Genomic DNA, 24,215 nt, shown 5'->3' on the forward strand with positions numbered 1-24,215 from the left:
CTAAACAATATATTAAAATCTATAATAATACAAATATATTGAAACTTATATTTATAGCTATATAAAGTTAAGTTTATATAACAAACTTTAATATTATGCATTTCAAATAATCTTCATTAAAACTATCTTATTAAAAAAGGTCTTTTCTATAAAAATCGCTAAAACTAAAATTTATTCTTGTTAATAAATTTTCCAGAGAATAATTGATGAATATGTTGTTAATTCTTAATTAACTTTTATATAATATGACGTATAAAAGTTCATTATTTTAAGATAACAAATCAACAAAGCGTTTAATTGGCAGGATTTGGTTTCGTTTTTAAAAGCCGGCTTAACCGCCTCCTACACAATATCTTGACCAAGCCTAAAACACCTCCTAATTGTTTGTATACATTGAGAAATTCTTTTGATTACACCAAGCAAAGCAATTAAAAAATAGGAGTAATTGTCAAAATGTTTGAATGTTGATGGTTTTTACAAAGCCGGTGAAATGCATTAAAAAGATTTGCATAATTTGTAAGGCGTACAGCTTATTACATTATATATATATATAATTCTTTTAAATTGAATTTCTAAATACTTTAAAAAGTTGTACTTGAAATAATAAGTATGTAATTAATTTTATTAAGATTGCTTTATTTAAAATATGGAAGTTCAACAGCAGCTGTTTGAAGATCCAGTTGAACTTTTGAGTGGTGAAGAACATCAGGTTTGAAATATTTATAAGTTAAGAAATATATAAATTATTTATTAACTTTCCAAGGCATTATGTTTTTATGTCTGTGTACTTTAATAAAATAGTTATCATGTTCGACTAAGCAGTTATTGTTAAATTATGATGATGAAGATATATATATGTAAATATATATATATATATATATATATATATATATATATATATATATATATATATATATATATATATATATATATATATATATATATATATATAATACTAATACTAATAATAATAATAATAATAATACATCTAAAAACTAATGGTTTAAAGTATTGTAATGTTGCAACATAGTTGGTTTTACAGAAGAGGGGGTGCACAAGCAAATTTAGATTTATCCCTTGCCCATTATTTACCAAAATGTTTCCTAATTGCTTATTTTTGAATTAGTTATTGAAAAGTGTTTTGCCTAGAATAATTTATTGTAAACTTTTTTTAAATAAACTGTTGCTCAGAAATAAATATTTAATAAATTTAATAATAGTGGTAACATGATTGGCCTATTGGGTAGGGTGTCATCTAATGCTTTTTATTTTTTTTTTCTTTCAAAAAATAAAAGTTTATTTAATTAATTTACTTAAAAATATTACTAAAGAACAGAAGTTAGGTTATTTATGAGTGGCCTGGCATTAAGGAGCATTTTGCAAGTCTTTGTTTTCACATGATTGCAAGTACCAAAAGAAGTCATAATGAGGCAATCCTTGTCATACAGAAGTTAATGAATTGAAAAGTTCTGTTTTTAGCTTGTTGATATCACATTCATGAAATCTGTGCAAAAGTATTTAATGCATTTTTTGTATCAAAAGAGTTAAAAAAAAAATTTTTTTGGTAGAATAAAGTCCCAGTGGGACAGTGCTAATGGAAAAATTATAGTTGAAAGTAATAAAAGTGGAACTTGAAAGTAACAAAAGTACTTGAAACTTGAAAATAAAAGTGGAACTGGATACCTTAAAAAGCTTGAAAAGGAGTGGTTTGTTTCTCAAAAACCTTATGTGCTTAAAAAAATACTTAAAGTACTTGCAACCTCATGATGGTAAAGAGTTTAAAAGATAAGCTCTACACCTTTTAGGAGAAGATGATAATACAACAGTTATTTGCATTCCTGGGGCCTACCATTGTGCAAGATGAATGGCTAAAGGTATATGCTGTTTAAATTTTTTGTGTCAGTTAAAGATCTTAGTTAAAGAAATTAGAATTTAAAGAAAAATATGTCTCTTCATAATGACAATAAATGTATGTTTCTAGTTTTCAGTTACCTTCAAAACGGAAGCACCTTTTAAAGGAAATTCTCAGGTTGAAAACAATGTTGCAAATGTAGCAAAAAATAAACTAAGCTTTAGTTTTAGTATTTAATTGATGATCTAGCAACACTCCTATTATTTTGTGATAAAATTCCTATTGAAGAAAGAACCATTACCTAGTTTGTGCCATGAAAGTGATTAATGACTTTGCAAATCGAGCAATTAATTAGTTAGTTAGTCACCAACTTTAATAAAATTTCAACAAAAAATTGACATTCATAAGTTGACAAAAAAGAATGCTATTTGCTATGGTATGCAAAAGCATTTTTTCTAGATTTGCTGACTAAAACTGGAAGAAATCAGAAGATTTAGTGTGATTGATAATTTTATTTTAAAGGGATCTTAAACCTTTGAGATATGTTGTTTTCAAATTAAAAAGAATAATAAAAAAAATGTTTTGGAAAAATTTCTTTGATTAAAACAAAATAATAAATGCATACTGAGAAAAAAACTAAAATGTACTAAAACTCATAGGAATAAAACGCGCTTTAATAAATGTTCATATAGTCTGTAGATTTTTTCCATTCCAAAGTAATATTTAAAAATCATTGTTTCCATTCCAAAGTAATATTTAAAAATCATTGTTGTGGCACCAAACCGGTGCCACAACAATGGTTTTTAAATATTACTTTGGAATCATGTAATATTTGCAAAATTAACATAATAGTAATTACGCTTATGTTTTGTATTCAAATACTTATTGTATAGGCAACTAATTGAAGACAATAAGCATTTAATAAACATATTTACTTTTATTTTAATTTCCAATTAAATATTTATTCAAAATAATATTATTATATTATTTAAATATTAAATCTGTTCATTTAACTTTTACTAAAGGTTAATAATTTTTAAAGTGCTTTAAAGCGTCTTTTAATTTAAAGAGATAATTGCAATTAACTTAATGATTAAAAAAATATATTACATTTTTTTAATCATAAAGTATAATTAAAAAAAAAAAGTGTTTATTAAATAAGTTACATTTACTATAGACACTAAAGACGGTAAAGTTTAAAAATAGCTAAGTCTTAATATAACTATAAGAGAGTTCTGGAAATACTTTTGTAAAAGTATGATTAAAATGTTGTCTAAACCACAAGTTGTATAAAAATTTAATTGAAAATTGACCATTCAGAATCTGGAGTGATTTGAATGTCTAACAGTTGGCTAATCTATTTAACTAAAATGGCAGGAAGAGTATGACCATTAGATTCAAGAGTAAACGAGTAAAAGTTCTTTGCAAATAATTATGCCTTATTCTTGGGAGAAGTTATTAGATTAGACCTATGAATTAAAGATGGAATGTTAGACTAGTAAATAGCTGTTGATGATTTTCCAAAAGTCTCTAAAGCGTAACATCTGAGATGCGGTAGTGGTGTCGTGGTAGAGTCCTTGCTTCATAAACAAGTGGTTCCGAATTAGATTCGCACCATGTCCCTGGTAGTACCGCGCTCATCTTGTTTCTCCACACAGCGGCCTTGTTCGTCAAGGTTCGTGTTTTGGAGTTATAGAGTTGACAGAGGGTTGTAACCACAAATAAGTAGCCTCCTCATCGGTAGTGGCTTTCTCGGCCTTGGGGAGGTAAATTAACAAAAAAAAAGAGAAAAAAATCTAACAACTGAGAAACTGGAAGAATGTAAACTGAGAATTAGGAAGCTTAGCATCATACAGGACCTTTTTACATTGACTTCTTGCAAAAATAAAAGTACTTTTATGCTCAAGGGAGATGTTCTTGTAAAAATTAATGAAAAAATGGTTACAGTTTGATAGCAACTGCACAAGAAGGTGAAATATGTGGATATGTATGAATATAAAACATATATGTTATATTCATATTTATCCATATTATGCATACAAAATATGGATATATATGTATAGATATATATCCATATTTATATTACATGGATATTACATATTTATATAAACTTAAGTATTTACATGGATTTGCCAAAAGAGAAGATCAAAATGGTCAGAGAGATCTGACAAATTTGTGTGTACCAAACAACCCTTGTAGTACCGCGCTCAACTTGTTTCTCCGCGCAGCGTCCTTGTTCGCCAAGGTTCGTGTTTTGGTGTTATAGAGTTGAGAGAGGGTTATAGCCACAAGTAGCCTCCTCGTCTGCAGAGGCCTTCTTGGCTTTGGGGAGGTGAATTATATATATTTAAAAAAAAATGGTTTGGGTATCAGGATGTAGAGGAGTAGCAGCTTCAGGAGAAAATGCTAGAGGTTGAAGTAAGAAAACTTGAAAAGAGTGCATTACATATGGAATGAACGAGCTTTAGTTATGGAAACAAAATGCTCTAAATCATTTATATTAGACAAACAGCATAAAAGGAGAAGGCTAAAACTTGATTATAATGATGATGATGATGATGATGATGATGATGATGATGATGATGATGATGATGATGATGATGATGATGATGATGATGATGATGATGATGATGATGATGATGATGATGATGATGATGATGATGATGATGATGATGATGATGATTATGGTAATCATGTTGATCATGTTTGCATGGTTGCATACTATATTTATATATGTATGTATGTATGTATGTATGTATGTATGTATGTATGTATGTATGTATGTATGTATGTATGTATGTATGTATGTATGTATGTATGTATTGCAACATTCAGTTATTTTAAGCATAGCAAAGTAAAATAGTTAATTTTTTGTTTTTAAGGCTGTTGAGGCGTTTTTTGCTAAAGTTAATAATGTAGATGGTTATGGGGAAAGATTTTCTATAACAAAAGAAGAAGCTATTAAGTATCTGATGGCACGCAAATTTGATGTTGACCGTGCTCTTTCCTTATTTTTTTCATCAAGGGTAATGTTATTTTAATTTTTTAAATATGAATTTATGTAAGTTGTTCTTAATTGTTTAGAAAATAAAAAGTTTTGGGTTTAAAATAAATTAAAATTAATCATTTTCTGCATATAATAAGAGTTGTTTTAAATAGTTTTTTAATATAGTTTTATATATTTTATATAAAATATGAATGAGTGAAGAATCAGTTAATATAAAAATAAAGTTTTTTTTTTATTTATTAAGTTTCAATTAAGTAAATTATAAACACTGAAATAAGTTATTAAAAAACTACTTAAATTTTTTTATTTCAATTTAATTTTAATGAATGAAATTATTAATTAAAAAAAGTATTGCTATAATCTTATTATAAAGGGTTTTATTTTTATAAAAAGTTTTTAAAATGGTAGTAATATCATGAAATATATACATATTTAAAATAAAATGGTAGTAATATTATGAAATATATACATATTTAAAATAAAATGGTAGTAATATTATGAAATATATACATATTTAATGAATTGTTAAAAAATAAGAACAATAAGTTTCAATTTTAAATAATTAAAATTACATATAATATTAGATAAATAAATTTTAGTGAAAAATATAAATAGTTTAGATATAAATATTCCATCTTATATTTTTGTTTCATAAAAAGATTACAAATCAATATTACTTTGTTATTATTATTTTTGTAAATTACTTTATCATTCATTTAAAATGAAAAATGACTGAATAACAGTTGCTCAAACAGTATTTGTATAAGAAAGTTCTTTTGTTTCACATTATCTCAAATGTAGCATCCTTGTATCATCCTATAGCAGCTCTAGCTGTTAAAAAATAATTATTTGTTTAAGTTTGGAAGTTTGGATCTCTCCATGTCTCTAGAAATATAGTGATCAACTTATTTGTCAGCACAGCGACCTATTTTAAATCCATCTAAGTGTTAAAAAATCTTTGAATATTTTTCACTTTTTTTTGCTTCTTTGTCAGAACTTATTTGTTTTTTTTTAAGTTTAAAAGTAGGAGAAAAGTTATTCTTTGATAACAAGTAGCTTTTGACATCCATCTTGCATATTAATTAGTACTGACATAATGAATACAGAAATCTTAGTGTGTCAACTGAAAAAAGCAGCAAACTCTACCAGTTCTTGATAGTTCTCACAGGGAAAGATTTTTTTCTCCATTTTTTTCAATTTTTTCCGCCCATTTCTTTACTTCAAATGTTTTTTAAAATATAAAACTATTTTTTCAATTTGTTTCTAGCTAGCAAAAAACTTTATTATAATGCTGCATCCTTTTGACCTAATAACTTTGCCAGGAGTTGTATGTGAATTTAAGAAAAGAGAATAACCAAGTTTTTAACAGTATTTTTAATCATGTTTATATTCAATTTGTCTTTAAAAAAATAAATTTGAAAATTTAAGAAAATGTTTTTTTTATTTAAAATATTTTTGTGCTTTAGTGAATGCAAATTAACATCTATCTAATGGCACAATTTAATAACAAAAAATGTTCATATTTTTGCATATCTTTTTTTTCTCTTTCAACCATATAACTTTGTAACTTAAATCTTGACATGTAATAAGAAACAAGTTTCCCTGTGATAATGTGTAGATAAAAAGCTTAAATAGCAAAATCTATAACTGTCAATAATAAACTTTAGCCCAAGCAATTATTTGCTTGGGCTGAAAGTATACATCATATAATAATTTTGCGTGAGAAGACTATAACTCTCTCTAAGCCATGCAATTTGGATAACAAATCTGCATAACTACGACAATGAAAGTTATGCTGAACTGATATTTTTCTGAACAAAAAACGCAAATCAAATTCAAATGTGTGTAATACACAGCTGCTGCTCATGAGTATGTTAATATTTGAAATAAGTTTTAATATTTGAAATAAGTTTTATTAATTTTTTTCCTTTTTTGCATTTTCAGTATCTTATTTTTCTAGACTCTTCGACAACAATTTGAACTAGAGAATTTTGATATTAGTAAAGATCCATTAAATAGGGAGCTATTATCAGGAAAGTTTACCGTGTTGGTGAGTTTATTATTGCTTTTTATGTCTAATCATAAAATGTAACTTTTCACTTAAAATATTTTTTCCTGCGTAAAATACTCGAGTTTATCTGATACTCTGATTCAATTTCCTTTTATTTTTCTTACTTCTACAATTTACAGCTTTTTAAGTCATTTGCCGTTTTTAAATTATCATCTTTGTAACTTTGAACTTAAGTTGCAAAAAAAACAAGCCTTGTTGGAAAGGTTTTTTGAACAAATAAAAAAGCATTAGGTTGATTTTAATGTTTCTATTATTTTGCAGAATGGCCAATGTGCTGATAACTCTAAAGTTTGCTTGTTTTATGCTCATAAGCATTTCCCAAAATTAGTTGACCATATTACTGTGATAAGATCAATTGTATTTCAGCTTGACTGTATTCTAAAAAGGTAATTTTTTTATTAATTTTTTTTTTATTAATGGTGGGAATTTTAATTGAAGGAATTGGAAAGCAAATTTTTTGTGCATCTCAAGGTACCAATATTTTCTTTTTTCCAGACATTTGAGAAATAAAATGATTAACTACAGTACTCTGATTTTTTTTGTTTATGATTTATTTATTTAAATGAAAATAAGTTTAAAGTGTAGCATGAATTATTTTTTATTGAACAAAAAAAAAAAAAAATTAAAATCTCACTATGTTGTCTATGTTGTCACTATGTTCTCTAAATTTGTCCTGAAATTTTAAATCACATTTTTTAACATGCGTGGGCTAGGCACATTCATTAGGAATGCAGAGAGGTAAGTTACCCTGACCTATTTTGCTTTACTGTGGTTAAGTAATTTTTATGAAATGTACAATGACTAAGTTCAATGGACAAATAAAAAGCTCACATATTGTGATATCTGGAAATATTTCATGTCTTCAGGTTTTCAGTTTTACTATTCTCATTATGAACACTGTTTTAATGAAAGATTCAATTTATCGCATTGGGAAAATTTACGGAAAACAAGGCTATAAATTTATGACTGCAAAAATAGCAACAGTCAAAACTTAACCTGTTACCTGCATTAAAGCAGGGAAAGTTGTACATGCAAAAATTGTGTATGGATCTCATGAAGGTATCAAGCACTAATAGTTTTTGATAAGTTTTGCAAAGAGTGGGTTATGTATGCTTCGGAAACAGATCCAAAATTGATTTTGTGGTCAGCATCTGAAGATGTTGACATTTGTACTTATTGGCATCATGTCTCTGGTATTAAAAATATCCTCGGTGTTTAGAAATATATTAATTCACATTGTTAAGTCAGCTCTCACATTGTAAAATAGGAAATGAATTATTAATGCACAGATAAAATTTTAAAATAAATTAATAATGGAAGAACTTACAGCTAAAGTCTTAATCAATAATGCAAATGTTAAGCTATCCCTTGCAATGGAATCAAACATGCAGTCTGCAAAATTGAAATAATACCTAATTAATACATCTTTGAATCCAGCCAATTTTAAAAATGGTCAAGTACGAATTTCCAGTCATTTCCTTCCACTAAAACTTAATAGAAAAAGTAAGCCAAAATAGAGAATTTTTTGTTTAAATTTAAAAATGACATATATTCATTATGCTTTAAAAAATTTAAAAACACATTTTTCATTAAAACTGCCTAACATCTCCTCTTTCATTTTAAAATATTTTTGATATCATTAATGTGAGGCAACTCTGAGAGTTATTAAAACTGTAAGTCACAGTAATGAAACAAAAAATTTGTCATTTGTCATGATATTATATTTTTATAATAATATTATCGAAAAATTTGACTATTTAAAATTTAAAAATGACCATATAAAATAAGGGAATAGGTTCCAATGGTTAAACTTTGAAGAAAATCTTATTTAAATGGGTTAAATGGGTGTCCTTTTTTTTATCTGGAGTTACCCATACATATATTTTAGTACAGACCTTCGTGTTACGAGGTTACACAGTAAAGGATATTAATTTATATTCTACTAGAGCTTTGCAATTTCAAAAATATAGTTAATAGTTAATAAGATCCTTAATCTAAGATTAAAAATAAGTCAAACAATTTTAACTAACTTTTAAAACATTTTATTATTCAATATGTTAAAGCTTATAAATAGTTGGTTAATAACTAATAATAGTTAAATAAACAGTTTTTAAGTTTATATATATATATATATATATATATATATATATATATATATATATATATATATATATATATATATATATATATATATATGTATATATATATATATATATATATATATATATATATATATATATATATATATATATATATATATATATATATATATAAATAAGTAATGTACCAATTGCACATTTGTGGCCGATACTGATTCCGATGGATAGGAAAAGACTGATACCAATGCCAATACTGATGGATTAATTAATTATTAAAGTTTTTGAAAATATAAAACAATTTAAATTTTGAAAAACAAAAAAATTTTGAAAATATAAAACAATATAAAACAATTTTAAATTGTGTAAACTTCATGGAATCAGAATTTGAATTAGTAAACAAATACTTGGACCTAAAATAGAGCCAAACCTTTATTTTTAAAAATATTAGTAAAGCTCAGTTAAAATAATATACACTTTAGTTTTTTAAATATAAAAAGAAAACTTTTAAAAAATAAAAACAATTTCAGAGAAACACTTTTTATTTCAATTAAAAAAAAATGTTATTAAGATAAGCAATTTGCTTAGACTTTTAAACTCTTTATAAAAACAAATAAAAAAACACTTTATAACATATGTTGAATTTGATAAAGAAGGCTGTGTAGAAACTTTTTTGTGCGCTTAAATATATTTTGATATAATGATATACTTTATAACATGAAATATATACATTTTCTTAAAATAAAACAAGAGACTTCAGAATCAAATACTAAGAAAATAATAACTTTAAGATACTAGAAAAAGCAGTTGTAGCAATGTTTAGTATTTAAAATTGTGTATTCGAATATTGTAATGTAAAAACATAAGCATTTCTCCTGTTTCAACCTATTTCGTCAGAGCCAACCTATTTTGTCGTGGAGTATAAATATATCCACCTCAACTGAACAATCATTTACTTTCATTCAGAAGATGGAGGGCATGGCAAAAAAAAAAAAAAAAAAAACACAAAATAAAATAATTCTAAAAACAAAATTATGGTAATAAAAGTATAAGTACATTCAGCTGTTAAATTAAAGCTTATAAGCATCATCTTAAGAATAAACAAATTTGCTAGTAAACAAAATAAAAGTTCTTAGTAATGCATTAAATTTAGTTTCTTAGTAATGCATTAAGTTTAGTTTCTTAGTAATGCATTAAGTTTAGTTTCTTAGTAATGCATTAAGTTTAGTTTATTATCATAATGGAGAATAAAAATGTCATCGGTTGGAAAATCGGTATTTTTTTTTGCTAATGTAATGTTTTAAAAGTGTTATTGCTAACTATATTTCTAATAAAAAGATTTAAAGACTTAAAATAAGTTTCAAGAAAAAAAGATCTAAAATAAGTTTCAAGAAGAAACAATTTCAAGTAGTTCAAATAAGATAAATAAAATTTCAATTTAAAACGAAACTGATCTTTATGTTTGATAATAAATAATGCTGTCAAACATAAACTGACATTTATGTTTGACAGCATTATTTCAAATTAAAATTTTTGTTGCTATCTTTTTTCTTCTAATTTTTTAGAATAAGAAATATCAAGTATAAGGGAACATTAAAAGTATCAATTTTTTTTTTTTTTTGTGGTTGCTTATTTGTGGTACCACATTAGTTTGATTTTGCTCTAATCAATGTAAAAATGCTTGTTAAGATTATCAGTTATAATCTGTTTTTAAAGTTCTCACTAGTATTTTAGTATTTTTTTACTTAGTTGTTCCATTTTTTTCATTTTTTCTAACTAAAAAGTTACAATTAAGTAGAAAAAAAAAAAACTTTGTTTTGTCAACAGCTTCTATTGATGTTGTAGTCAAAATGCTGTTTCTGGGTGTGTTTCTAAGTAGTACATTCTTAGTTTAGTTTAGTATTTTTTTAGTTTAATTCAAGTATTTGGAAAAAATTGCTAAATAGTGTCTATTTTCCTTTTTTTTTTTAAACAATGTTATTCTTTTAATTTATTAGTTATGATGTTCAAAGAAATGGAATTTCATTTGTTTATAATATGGAATCTTCGAGTTTTCAAAATTTTGATTTAGAACTTGCTAGGAAAGTCCTTCATCTGTTAAAGGTAATTTCAATATTATATGTCTTAGTAGTTTTCTTTGCGTTCTGTCAAAATAATGAAATTAAAATAAATGTATATATATAAAAAAAAAATGTTTATATATTTATTTTACAACATGGTGTTTAATAAATTTGTTATATATACATCCTAATCATGCATTAAACTGATCTTATATCAGGTGTGGTGTAGGCAAATAACCTAGGAGAGTTATTATAATTCAGATACAAAATCAAATTCAATTGTGGTTTTGGGTAAAAGGAGCTCGTAAACCTTGGATCTTCCAAGTGGTAGTATTAGAAAAAAAAATTACAGTTCTGATCTTCAAAACAGGTTAATGATCATGATCTTTAAGCAGGTTAATGCCAAAAAAAAGACATCTAGTTGTATGAAATTGTTTCCATTTTATTCCATGTCATATTTAAATTGGCATCCCGGAAACTCATTCAAACTACACAAGTGAGGAACCATGCTTTAAACTTAAAAAGAAGTTCATTTTTATCTTAATTCATATAAATCTATTTATTTTAACAGTATTTTGAAATTTATAGCAATTTCGCTATTGTTTCAATTTTGAACCAGTTAGAGTTAAAATACATCAATTAATAAATGTGTGCTTGGTTGATGAGGGTTAGTGCTTGGTGGATGCATTGGTTTTAAGTGTGGATGAAGTAATGAACAAATACGATATGATTATGGGTACAGATTTAATAAAAATGTGTGATTAAAATTGGCACTAGAAAATTGAATTTCTGTAATTTCTTGATTAAGTTATCATTGATATCCCATATTGCAACAATTGAAATAGATTGCTGTTGAAAAATAGATTGTAAGCTTAAAATGGAAAATAAAACCCAACATGAAAAACAAAAAAAGTCAGTATAATGTACCTGATTGGCGTTGTGAGGATTTCAACAATGACAACAAATGGATCAAAGAAGGTATAATTTAAAACTTTTAAAATTTAAAACAAAAATTCATTTCAAATTTAAACTTTACAATTTAACTTTTTTAACTTTTTAACAATTTCACTTCAAATTTAAATTTCACATTCAAATTTAAAACAAAAATACAAAACTTCAAAACAGGTTAATGCCAGGAAAGGCATCTACAAAATGTTGATTTGCATACCCGTTCAGCAGTTTTAAGTTAAGCTAAAACTTAATTGTTTTGGAATATTTAAGTTGTCTTTTAATATCGTGATATGCGTTACTCAAGGTAATAAAAAAAAGATAAGACCTGAGTGCGATTATCACAAGCTTAATACATGTTGAAAACCCATCACAAGAGATGTAGATGTCATAAACAATGCAATAAGAGATTAGAGACTCATGAGTAAAAATAGTAATGACTCTGTGGTGGACCTCAGACAAGCATACCTACAAATTTATGTGCATAAAAGACAATGGCTTTACCAAGCTATCATTTATAAAAGTCAACAATATCTGCCTATATTTTTAGGCTCAGTACAATAATATGTTCTTGTACTTGTAAAAATTGTGCACTTGCAAAATAAACTAGAGGACACATTAATGACCTTCTAGCAACCAATAGAAATGGAAGGAGATGGTGGTACATATAAAAAAATTAGGTCTTTACACAGAAACACCTAAATATTTTGGTGAAAATCTAGTTTGTGCTTTAGGATTAGAAGTTACAGTAAATTCAATAACAAAAAAAAATGTTTTTAAAGAGAAGGCGCAAGATTCCTATTGTTAAAACTGTGCTTACCAAGAGGGATATATTCTCATTTTGCAGTAATCTGGTTGCTAATCTACCAGTTGCTGGATGATTGACACTCAGCTATGCAGTTATGTAAAAAGGTGTACAAATGAAGTAGGATGTGATGAACCTATTATGAATAAGTATGTTATTGAAATGACTATATCTGCAACTACAAAGTTATAGATAAAGCTTTAAAATGCGATCAGGCAATAGCTGTTTGGAATGTCAAATCAAATGCATCTTTAACTGTATGGTGTGATGCAAGTTTGCTAGTAAAAGTAGTAGTGATAATGCAAGGTGACCAAAAAATTGATGATGTGACAGCATAAATTTATTTTAACTTCAGTATTTTGAAATTTTTATTAACTACAGCATTGTTTCAATTTTGAAACAATGGTTCATTGTTTATTATTAATGACCATTGCTCTTGCCTATAATAATTCTTGCAAGTGATTTTAAAATAATATATAATGCCAATACAGAATTTATTTCATTATTTTATAGGCACTTACATCACTCACAATTATTTGGTTTACTTCTGAAAATCAAATAGATCATAATAACATTTTGCAAAAGTTAATGAAAACATGTTTCAAAATAAATATTTTAGGATGGATATCCAGCTCGCTTGAAGAATATTCATGTAGTGTCTCCACTTTTTTGGTTTCGTGCTTCTTTTTTAGTTTTATCAAGTTGGCTAAAAGAAAAAATTCGTGACAGGGTATGTTTTTTTTTATTTTGTCTAATTTATGATGTATAAAAATAGTTCGATGCTGATGACTGTTGGACTGATTTGTAATTTGAAATTTTTCTAAATTTTAATTTCAAAAAAAAATTAGGATTTCTTGTTGATTTTATTATATATTTTATATTTATTATTTTCTATCATCATCATCTATAGCATAATCGGTAAGAGCCTGATAAACTGAAAGTACGTGGTTCAATTCCTGCTTTGACCGTATTATGTTAAATATAGTACTTTATATTCTATCTCTTTTAGACCTTGTGTGTTGAACATTGTCCCTTAGGAGTCTGAGTTTATTGCTTCTATCACATGTGTGATGCATATATTTTTATTATTATTTTATTACAATAGGCTTTACTGTAGTGTCTTTGTTTTGTTCTAAACATCTGTTTAAAATATTTTTTTTATTTTTTTGTCTTTTCTCTCTTCCTAAATTTTTCTTATTTCATTTGGGTTTGATAGCTCAGTGTAGTCCTTTGACTCATATTTTTGCATTTTTTTAAATTATTTATGTTGGGACATAAATAATTAAAAAAGAGAACTATGGCTATTTTCTGTACTAGACTAATATACGCACCTATCACGATTATATATATTTTTGGCTTGTCATTTTTTTTATTTCTTCATATTTTATAGTTAAATAATGATTTTTTCTTATTTATGATGTTATTGTTTTTATTTGCTTTTATTATCATTATTGTGTATCGCTTATATAATTAGTTATTTTACTTTTAATTTTAAGTTATTATTAGTTATAATGACGTTTGATGATATTTTCAAAATAATTTAATACTAGAATTTGAATTTTAAAGTAAACAACTCTTATTTTTTGGGGAATATTGTACAAAATCTTTTTGGGAGGAAATGCTTTTATACATATTTTGTATTTTTATTCTTTAAGGTGATCCTTGTTAAAGACTTGAATGAACTGCATCACCATGTACCTCAATCTATTCTTCCTAAAGACATGAATGGAAATTCAGATCATGACCATGCCCAATGGATTCTTGAATGTACAAAGTCATTTACCGTTCCGTATGGAGTTATTTGGGCTTAAGTTTTTTTTTTTTTTTTTTAAATTTATTCCATTATTTTCTTTAAGTTAGACCATTGAATAACTAAATCATATTTGAGTTATCCGAATTTCTTTTTTTGTTAGTTTGTTTAACTTAATGCTTTTACTAGTCACATAATTTTTATTACAACCTTTATAATTGCTATGGGAATCCTAATTTATAATTGCAATGGGAACCTTATTTATAATTGCAATGACAATCCTAATTTGCTACAATTTTTTATCTTCAGAAAATCTGTTACAACAGAAGATAAACCAGATGACATACAATCTTATGCGAAAGAAGATTTTAATAATGCTGAGAGCAATTATACTCCTAATGAAATTTACAGTTCTAAAAATAGTGAATATCAAACAGTAGATGTAGATCCTCCTAACAAACCTTTGCCACCTCCACCTGAAAACCCATTTACTATTGATGAACTTTTAGAACATATGGCAAATGTAGGAAGAAAAGGAATTCAAAAAGAATATGATGAGTTGCGTTCTCTTCCTCCTTGTGGTTCATTTGAATCAACTTTGTAAGTATTTTTGTATTATTTGAAACACTGGTTTAGATGTAAACACTGACATGGCTGTGAACCTGTTTGTGGAAATATATAATTATGTATATTTTAGACCTATTTTTTAATCCTTATTTTAGTATGGCAATTTTAGTCATGTCAATTTAAATCAGCATTTAATACATATGCATCCTATCCACATTTAATTTTATTAGTAGTGTTAATAATAAATAAAGATGTTAAATGAGGGTATCCCTGTATGTATAAAACATCTATACTAATTAATTACTTGTTGACTATTAATCACAATACTGGTAATTACCCTTTTGCTATTGTTTACAACATGATATTGTACTCAGAGCTTTTCATGTGCTTCTACAATAATCTGGCAAGCAGTAAAAAGTTTTTTATAATTTGTAACAAAGTTAATTAGTTTAGAACTTTAAACTTATTTTCAATTTTAGTATAGTTGTTTTAATTTTTAATGATTGGTTCATCAGCATGCATGTTCATTAAAGTTTATGTTTTTTAAACAAAACTACATTTTGTTAAATGTTCCTCTGTTTGTTGTTACTGCATTTTGTTGTTATATTGCACTTAGTCAACCAATCAAAGTTGAATTTTTAGCCTGTAGCAAAATGTTTTTACAAGATTTATGAGTATTTTCATATTTCACAATAGCTTGCTTGCAGAAAATATTTTAATGTATATGATATTCATTGCACTTAACTGTAAACTGCGCATATGCATAAATATAACATAAATTGCAACAAGCAGCAGGCAAGTAGGTTTGGAGATGCAACAATTTTGTAGCAACCATACTGTTATAGATTGAAGCAATTTTGTAATGACTGTTTTTTTGCTTTGTTATATCCTATCATACAGTGATTATATATATATATATATATATATATATATATATATATATATATATATATATATATATATATATATATATATATATATATATATATATATATATATATTTATACAGTACTGTGAATAAGTTTTAGACCACATGTATAATTAGACGTATTTACAATTTTTTTTCTATGTAATTTTTTTAAAGCGTACTTAAGTTTAATAATATATAAGAAAAGTTGAAAGAAAATATTATTTTGAATAAATAAACAAAATTGATGAGGAAACATGAGGATTTGTTTGTTTATTTATTAAAACGATGTGTCATAACAACTACATCCAAAACAGGATATTCAAAGAATGCTGTTACAGAAATCATTAAAAAGTTTAGAGAAACTAGCTTCTTGAAGCTAGAAAGAAAAGTGGTAGACCTCCTAAGCTATCAAAAGATGACAATAAATATTTAAAAACCCTATCTTTAAGAAATACAAAAAAAAAACGTCAACCGAGCTGGCAAAAGACATTTACACAGCAATTGGGAAAAATGTCAGCTCTTCTTTTATTCGACAGCACCTACTTAAATCAGGATTAAGAGGGAATGTTGCAATTCGAAAACCATTATTATGGTGTGGCAATAAAGAAAAATGACTTAAATATGCAAAACAACACCAAGATTGGGCCTAGGAAATGTTTAATCAGGTTCTGTACACTGATGAGTCCAAATTCGAAATTTTTGGAACAAAAGGACGCCAATATGTTTGAAGAATTGAAGAAGTCTATCAGCCCAAGTGTTTAAACCCTACTATTAAACACAGAGGAGGCTCTTTACAAGTTTGGGACTGTTTATCTTCATCTGGAGTAGGTGATTTGATCAAAATAGGGGGACGACCCACCGGGAATGTTATGTGGATATCCTAAGGCACCATGCTGTAACATCCGGAAAGAGACTAATAGGTCATAATTTTATTCTGCAGCAGGACAATGACCCAAAACATTGTTCCCGAGTGGCAAAAAATTATTTAAATGAAATGGCAGAGGAAGGAGTACTGGAATTGATGACCTGGCCTTGTCAGAGTCCAGTTTTGAATATAATTGATATATTTGGGATTACCTGGACAGAAAGAGGGTTGAACATGCTCCCCGAAATGCTGAAGAATGTTTTGAAGTACTTCAAAGAGAATGGCACAACATACCCCAGGATTTTATAACTAATTCGTATGAATCTATTGCCCGGCAAATATTGGCTGGGATTGAGGCAAATGGAGGACATAGTAAATATTAAGAATTTTTTATGAAGTTTGACATTAAAAAGTTTGTAATTGTTCCATATTTTGTGTAAAATACATGTGTTTTAATAAGTTTATAATTTAGAACTACAAATTTAAATATTAGAGAAGAATTCTCGGGGATTTTTTGAAAAAATGTAAGTGGTTCAAAACTTATTCACAGTACTGTATATAAATTAAATGAAAATAACAATGTTTAAAGCAATTATGGTTAATTGGTTAAAAGTAAACTAGCTTTAATAATTGTATCTGTGTAATTTTGTACTTATGGCAGGCCTTGTTACGAGATTTTGCTGCGTAACAAAAACATGTAACGCATTTCAAAGTAACTCAACTCAGCAAATATATTTTGTATTGTTAGAAGTTATATTGCTTCACTAGCGTATTTTTAAGTACCGCATGGTAATCAAAGTTATTTTATTAACGCATTAAAAATCATACAAACAGTTTTTTTTTCTCACTATAACAAAAGTTACAATTAAAATCTTTGTTTTTATTTGAAAAATCATTTTTATCATTTTTTTCTAATATGAACTAAATTTTATTTTGAAAATTTTTTTTTTTTCATAAAACGTAGCATAATATTTGTTTATTTTCTTATAATTTTACAGTTGGTTTTTGGTTATTTTATTAACTGTTAATAAATTTTTTCTTATTTATTTTGTGAACTCTTTTTAATAGTGTTTTAAAACAATAAAGAGTTTTATCAGTAACCGATAACATTCGTAATCATAGTTTATTTTCATAAATTAAACGAATGTCATTAAAACTTTACGTTATTGAATTGACAAAAAACTTATTTAAAATATCTTGTTAATAAAATATTTACATCAAAATAAATCGTGCATTTTTTAAACTATTATGACAAAAAATAATTTATATATTTAAAAGGATTTTATATATTTAATTCCTTAAGATAAAACTTAAAACACTTTATTTTCTTTAACTAATTTTTAACAACAAAAAAAAAATTATTAAACAGACTGTTTCTTTAACAAAAAATCCATTAGTTTACAAATTGGGGTTAAATGCTTTTACTTACAACTTTATTTCTTCTGAATAAATGTCACATAAACGATATCAAAAGATAATTTAAATATTCTAAAAGATAAAAGTTTTTGCGTAACACAAAACTGCTGAACGCGTAGTCAAATTGCCTTTTCGCAAGCAAAATGCAAGCTGCGTAACATTTCTTAACAAGGCCTGTTATGGTAAATCATAATGGGCCGTGTATACTGCATTTTGTATAGTAGTAGTATATCATTACTCCAGTTTCCAATTACTAAAGTCATTTCTCAATTAAACTCTTTTATGGATGTGGTCCAGATGTTATTCTTGTCGTAATCAGGGTGTTAATTTGCCTGATGGCACAGCATATAACAAAGAATTCCCAATTGGTTTAAGATTCTTAAAGGTTTAAAATTTTTTTAGTAAGAACCTTTATCAGATTCAGATTTAAAGTGTTATACTAGACACTTAAAAAACATATTTAGTACACACAGCGAAATTGTTGTTGTGAGTTGATAAAGAACACTAAACAAAAATGAGTTGTCGACTCATTTTTGTTTAGTGTTCTTTATCAACTGTTGTTAAAGAACAATCTTTTTTTTATGTGAAAAGCGTTGTTAACAAGCAAGGTCATTCAATTTTTTGTCAATTTTTTAATTCTATTGTCTATTGTTTTCTAGTTTAGATTTTTATTTGCTATTATTTTGTTGTTTTTTTGTTTTATTTTTATCATTTAAAAACTCATTATTTACAATTTAACTGCTGTTTATCTTAAGTTAAGAAGTTTACAAAATTTTTAAATAATAAATTAATATAAATATTTTCGGTGAACTAAATTTGCTGGCAAAGTACACAAAAAATAACTACTTAAAATCTAAATAAAACTTGCAATTAAACGTATCATTTATGTTTTATTTGCGTATAACATAAAAGTGGATTATTTACATAAGTTTTATTGTTTAATTTACAAATGCAAAAGTTCAACTTATAAACATAAAGTTTACAAATGTAAAAATTAATCATTTTTTTAATTTACAAAATACAAAAGGTACTAGATATTTAAATTTGCTGTTTAAATTAACTTGCCACCCTCTAACAATGAACAAATCTCCCTCCCTTAAATAAGCCTAGTAAAGTATTTTTTGGTGGTAATGTATGAAAGAATTGCTGGTCCATCTTGTGTACTTTTTTTTTAACTTAGAAGTAACCTTTAACCCTAAAGTACCCATTATTCAGCGCTGAAAATAATGGGTGATCAACCATCAATAATTGTCTATTTTAAAAAAAAATGGTGCTTTGATCTCCCAATATCAATTCTGGCAGGTCAATCTTGATTGGTAAGAATTGTAAGGCAAACTTAATAAAAAGTTTAAATAACTTCAAAAACAGAAAGTTGAAATTATTAAGTTAGCAACTAAATGTTTTTGGTTATTGGAATAAAAGTTGTTAGTTTACAGTATAAAAAAGTACAAAAATAATAATGAATAAGCAAAAATATAGAATGATAAAAATAGCGAATATTTTCGATTGACGCAAAACATAGTTAGCGATCATAATTTTTTTTTGACTATAAAGTAAGAAAAAATAAACTAATTAGTTAATTAAATCTTAATGAATTTTTATGAATAAATTGAATTTTATTTTGAATGAAATGAATCATATTATATTATAATAAGCAACTCATTAATGCTCATTTGAGAGTGTTTGACACGGAACTCTCGGCAGTCATTGCAACCGAGGTAGTGGTGAGAAAGAGTCGCAGCACTTATTTTTATAAAACTTGAATGAAAAAAAAAATCAAAATTTACCTTTTTCTTAGCAGATTGTTAAAAACCTAACTCTTGTTTTGGGCGGTTCAAAATAATATGCAAAAACTTCCGTAGGATACAAGTGAAAATAATATGCTAAAACTTCTGTAAGGTATATTCTGTAATTTTATTAAAAGATTATACTTGAATTATTATTTTATTATGACACAATAAAATATTGCACAAGCTCAAAAAGCGTAATCCATAAGGTGTTACGATTACAAAATTTAGGTGAAAATTACAAAAATTTAACTTAATTGTCTATTTTTGAATTGTTTTGAACTAAAAATAATGAAATAGGTAAAGTAAACATTTTGACCTGTGTAAATATCATGCCTTAAAGTACGCAAAAATTGATTTTTTTTGTCATCTTTGACCTTCAATTTTACCTATATTTGCAAGTATCCCATAATTTTTTTAAATTTATACAAATCTTCATCTATAATAGTACCTAAAAATAAAAACAATTTTTTTTTTCTTTTAATTTTAATTTACCTCCATTAGGCCAAGAAGGCCACTACAGTTGACTGTACAAATACCACTAACAGTAACAGTACTGGTATGTACTACCAGGGATATGGATAAATTTACTTAATAAATAAAGGAGTTAGGATCAAAATCCAAGTCAAAAATAGAGTTATAGTTGATTAGCTCAATTTTGTGACCTCGTAATGGCTAAAGCCCTGGGTTTATATCAAAAGTTTATTTTCAAAAATATGTATTGACCTTTCATCTACTACATTTATAAAAAGTACCTATGGAGTATTGCAATATTAAGAAAATTTTTTTTGATTGAGAGTTGCCATCTTTAAGAATCATGCATAGCTTGTTAGTTCCCTCTTACAATTGGGGCTAAAATTTTTACTTTTTTAATATGCTGTTGCTATTCATACTAGAAGATCAATGATAAAATATTTATTTAAAAATATTTATTTGTTCCCTAGATATTGGACTTCAAAGTATGACAAATATTTTAGGATTATTGACCAAATAAGGTCAAACTCATTTTCAAACTTGAAATTAGAATATACTTTTCCATTGTGAAATCATTTTATTATATATATATATATTAGCTATTTGAAGTCTAAAAAAAGGATAAAAAATATATAGTAGGCAAATTGCTTATCTAAACATAATTCATAAACATAAAAGTACGCTTGTCTAAGCATAATACATAAACATAAAAGTACACAAAATTTGATTTTTTGTTTATTTTGATCTTTACTTTTATTTAAAGCCTAAGATATTTTGTAATATTTTTCATAATATAAATCTTCATCTAGTAAAGTATGTTAATGTAATTCTTCATCAGGTTCTGTGTGTGTGTCAAACAAATTTGTGTTGATTATATTTGTATATGTGAATTATATTAGGGTATTTTATATTTAGGCACACTGCAAATTTACAAAAGAATCGTTACAACAACATTCTTGCATTTGAAGAAACAAGAGTTCGTCTTCAACAAATAAATGGTGATCCGGTAACTTCTTAAAAACATTAATAAGGCAAATAAAATAAGGAAAAGCTGGGCAATTAAGATACCTTGTGATATACCCTTAGTAAGGTATAATTTTCTACCTTTTAAGGTAGAAAATTATATTAAAAACAATTATTTGTCATACAATTTTCTAACTTAAAGGTATAATTTTCTACCTTATACCTTACTAAGGGTATATCACATATCCTACCTTAACTAAAAATTTCTACCTTTATTTTTTAGTGTGTATCATACTGGATTTTTTTATATGTCGTTAATTTTTGTTTAAAGTTTAAGAAAACTTAAAAAAATAAGTTGAATAAGTTTATTGAGGGATTTAATTATAACTGAAATTAATAAAATAATATCTTTTTATAATTCTCAAGTTGCCCATTACACTTACTTGCTCAGTTTACATGCTCAACTGTTTACTTACAGTTTAATTGCTCAGTTTACAACGTTGAATAACTGAATGTTTTATCCTGAAGTACCTTTTTCAGATTGTTTTGTTTGCGTATTTATCAGTTTTACATTTGAACTTTTAAAAATTAAAAAAAATAACAAAAAAAAAATTGAACAGACTGCCGTATTTTCTAAGGGTCGTCCATAAATTACGTCAGCTCTATGGGGGGGGGGGTTAGTAGTTTTGTGACGACTCATACAAAACTTGCTACTAAAGTGTTACGATTTTGTGACGAGGGGCGGGGGAGGTTAAAAATTGCGTGACGTATTTTCTGGACGACCCCTAACCAAAAATTGCAATTTTTGTCATTATTGACAAAAATAATTTCAGCAATGATAATTCAGAGTAATAAAATTAATTCAGATTGTAATTGATAAGTAAATGATTAAAGAAAATTGAAGTTAAATTTTCGAAAGTTTTTTTTCAGCATTCTGATTACATAAATGCAAACTACTTGGATTCGATAACTACCAAAAAGAAATTTATATGCACCCAAGGTAAATTTAACTTGTCGAAAAAATCTATTTAAAGATTTTTGAAACTTTTCTTCAAGTTCTTAAACTCTTAGTTTAAGTTTTTAGTTTAAGCATCTTTTTCAGGTCCAATGCCTCAAACATACTTTGATTTTTGGCGAATGATTTGGGAGCATTCAGTTTCAATTATAATTATGATTACAAGGTATGTCGTAATGCTTTATCTAAATTAAAGCAGTTTTTTTTTTTTTTTTAAATTCGATGTGTTTACTTCCTTTATAAAGGTGCACAGAACGGGGTCGCGGTAAATGTGGCCAGTATTGGCCAGAGCAAGAAGGTCGAGCAAACACATTTGGTTATTTAGTTGTTACAAATCTTGCTTGCGATATAAAATCGGATTTTACGACGACACTTTTTGAGTTGACCAACACTTTGGTATGCGTAAATTAGAAGATATTTTAATTTTTTGCGTGTTTTCTATACAGTTAAAATAATTTTTTGTATAATTGTATATAAAATTATGTCAATATAATTTTAAAAAGTATATTGACATAATCATGGTATTTATGTTTTTGTTCGTAATTTTTTATTTATTGAAAACCTTTTAAATATTTCTATTAGACCCGATCTTCACTTCGAGTGTATCATGTGCAATTTACTAGCTGGCCAGATTTCGGTGTTCTTTCATCTGCCACGCCTATCTTAGATGTACTTGATTATGTAGAGTTGTATCAGGAAGAGGCTAGTAAGTATAGAACGAACGCAACTGAAACTGAAAAAAATAATTTGTTGAATTCTCATTTGGAAGGATCTGGAGAATATCAGACTCTTTCACCTAGTGTTGATTTTAAAGAAAATTATAACATAAATTGTGAAGATTCAAATACAGCTAAACGCTCACCCATCGTTGTTCATTGCTCAGCAGGCGTCGGACGCACTGGTACGTTTTGCTGTTTAAGTAACTGTATTGATCAAATTGAAAGTTTAGGAACCGTAGATGTATATAATACCGTTAAAAAAATTAGAGATCAGCGCGCATTTAGCGTACAAACGCCTGAACAGTATGAGTTTGGCTACACTTCTATAATAGAGTATTTGATAAGGCAGAAATTAAAAAACGACGAAGATGTATCGGAACTAGAAAGTTTTTTATATGATTTTAAAAATAGCCAAATAGGTAGCGACAGTGAATAATTGCTTTTTCAATGTTCATTCGATATTTATATCGGCATTGTTATCGTAATGATACACATTGAAAATCTTTATACCATATTAGTGTTTTTTAATAAAGTTGATAAGATCAAAACAAACACTTTAGATTGTTTTTAGAATTATCAACCATCCAATTAGATAATAATGTTTATTATACCTGCTTATAATAAATATTAGAAATTTACTGTTTAGAATTTAATTATAAATAATTTTTTACATCATTTTTAACAAAGTTTTGTTTTGAATTTTGTGTAATACTTTTTTTTTATGGAATTAAAAAAACAAAACGCTTTTTAACGAACGGAAATTTTTAATTTGAATAAATTTGCTTTTGTTTACTGTTTTTGAAGAAGTATATAATGGTTTAATTTACTGGAATATAGGTTATTTATAATGATTGCTTTGAAAAAGAAATGAAGTACTTGCACTTTTGATAAAATAAAAAATTAATTTAAA

The 24,215-nt window shown here is 26.3% G+C and overlaps 1 protein-coding gene across 1 annotated transcript; it reads left to right on the plus strand.

The window, feature by feature from the left end:
- The first annotated feature begins 270 nt into the window (after positions 1–270).
- On the plus strand, positions 271–24,215 carry LOC100203076 (tyrosine-protein phosphatase non-receptor type 9). Its single transcript, XM_065816400.1, has 14 exons — positions 271–516; positions 630–709; positions 4,735–4,878; positions 6,820–6,909; positions 7,192–7,316; positions 11,024–11,129; positions 13,459–13,569; positions 14,495–14,628; positions 14,899–15,189; positions 21,524–21,614; positions 22,502–22,571; positions 22,674–22,752; positions 22,832–22,982; positions 23,169–24,215. The coding sequence occupies exons 2-14, from the start codon at positions 647–649 to the stop codon at positions 23,739–23,741; spliced, it is 2,028 nt and encodes a 675-aa protein (XP_065672472.1). The 5' UTR covers positions 271–516; positions 630–646; the 3' UTR covers positions 23,742–24,215.

This window comes from Hydra vulgaris, chromosome 13 (assembly GCF_038396675.1).
Source record: "Hydra vulgaris chromosome 13, alternate assembly HydraT2T_AEP".
Taxonomy (NCBI): Eukaryota; Metazoa; Cnidaria; class Hydrozoa; order Anthoathecata; family Hydridae; genus Hydra; species Hydra vulgaris.

What these genes read in the sequence shown, in the direction of transcription:
- LOC100203076 (XM_065816400.1), top strand. Translation starts at nt 647, where the DNA reads ATGGAAGTTCAACAGCAGCTGTTTGAAGATCCAGTTGAACTTTTGAGT. An exon ending in TGAGTGGTGAAGAACATCAG is followed by an intron (nt 710 to 4,734) that starts GTTTGAAATATT and finishes TTTGTTTTTAAG; the next exon opens with GCTGTTGAGGCGTTTTTTGC. An exon ending in AACAAATAAATGGTGATCCG is followed by an intron (nt 21,615 to 22,501) that starts GTAACTTCTTAA and finishes GTTTTTTTTCAG; the next exon opens with CATTCTGATTACATAAATGC.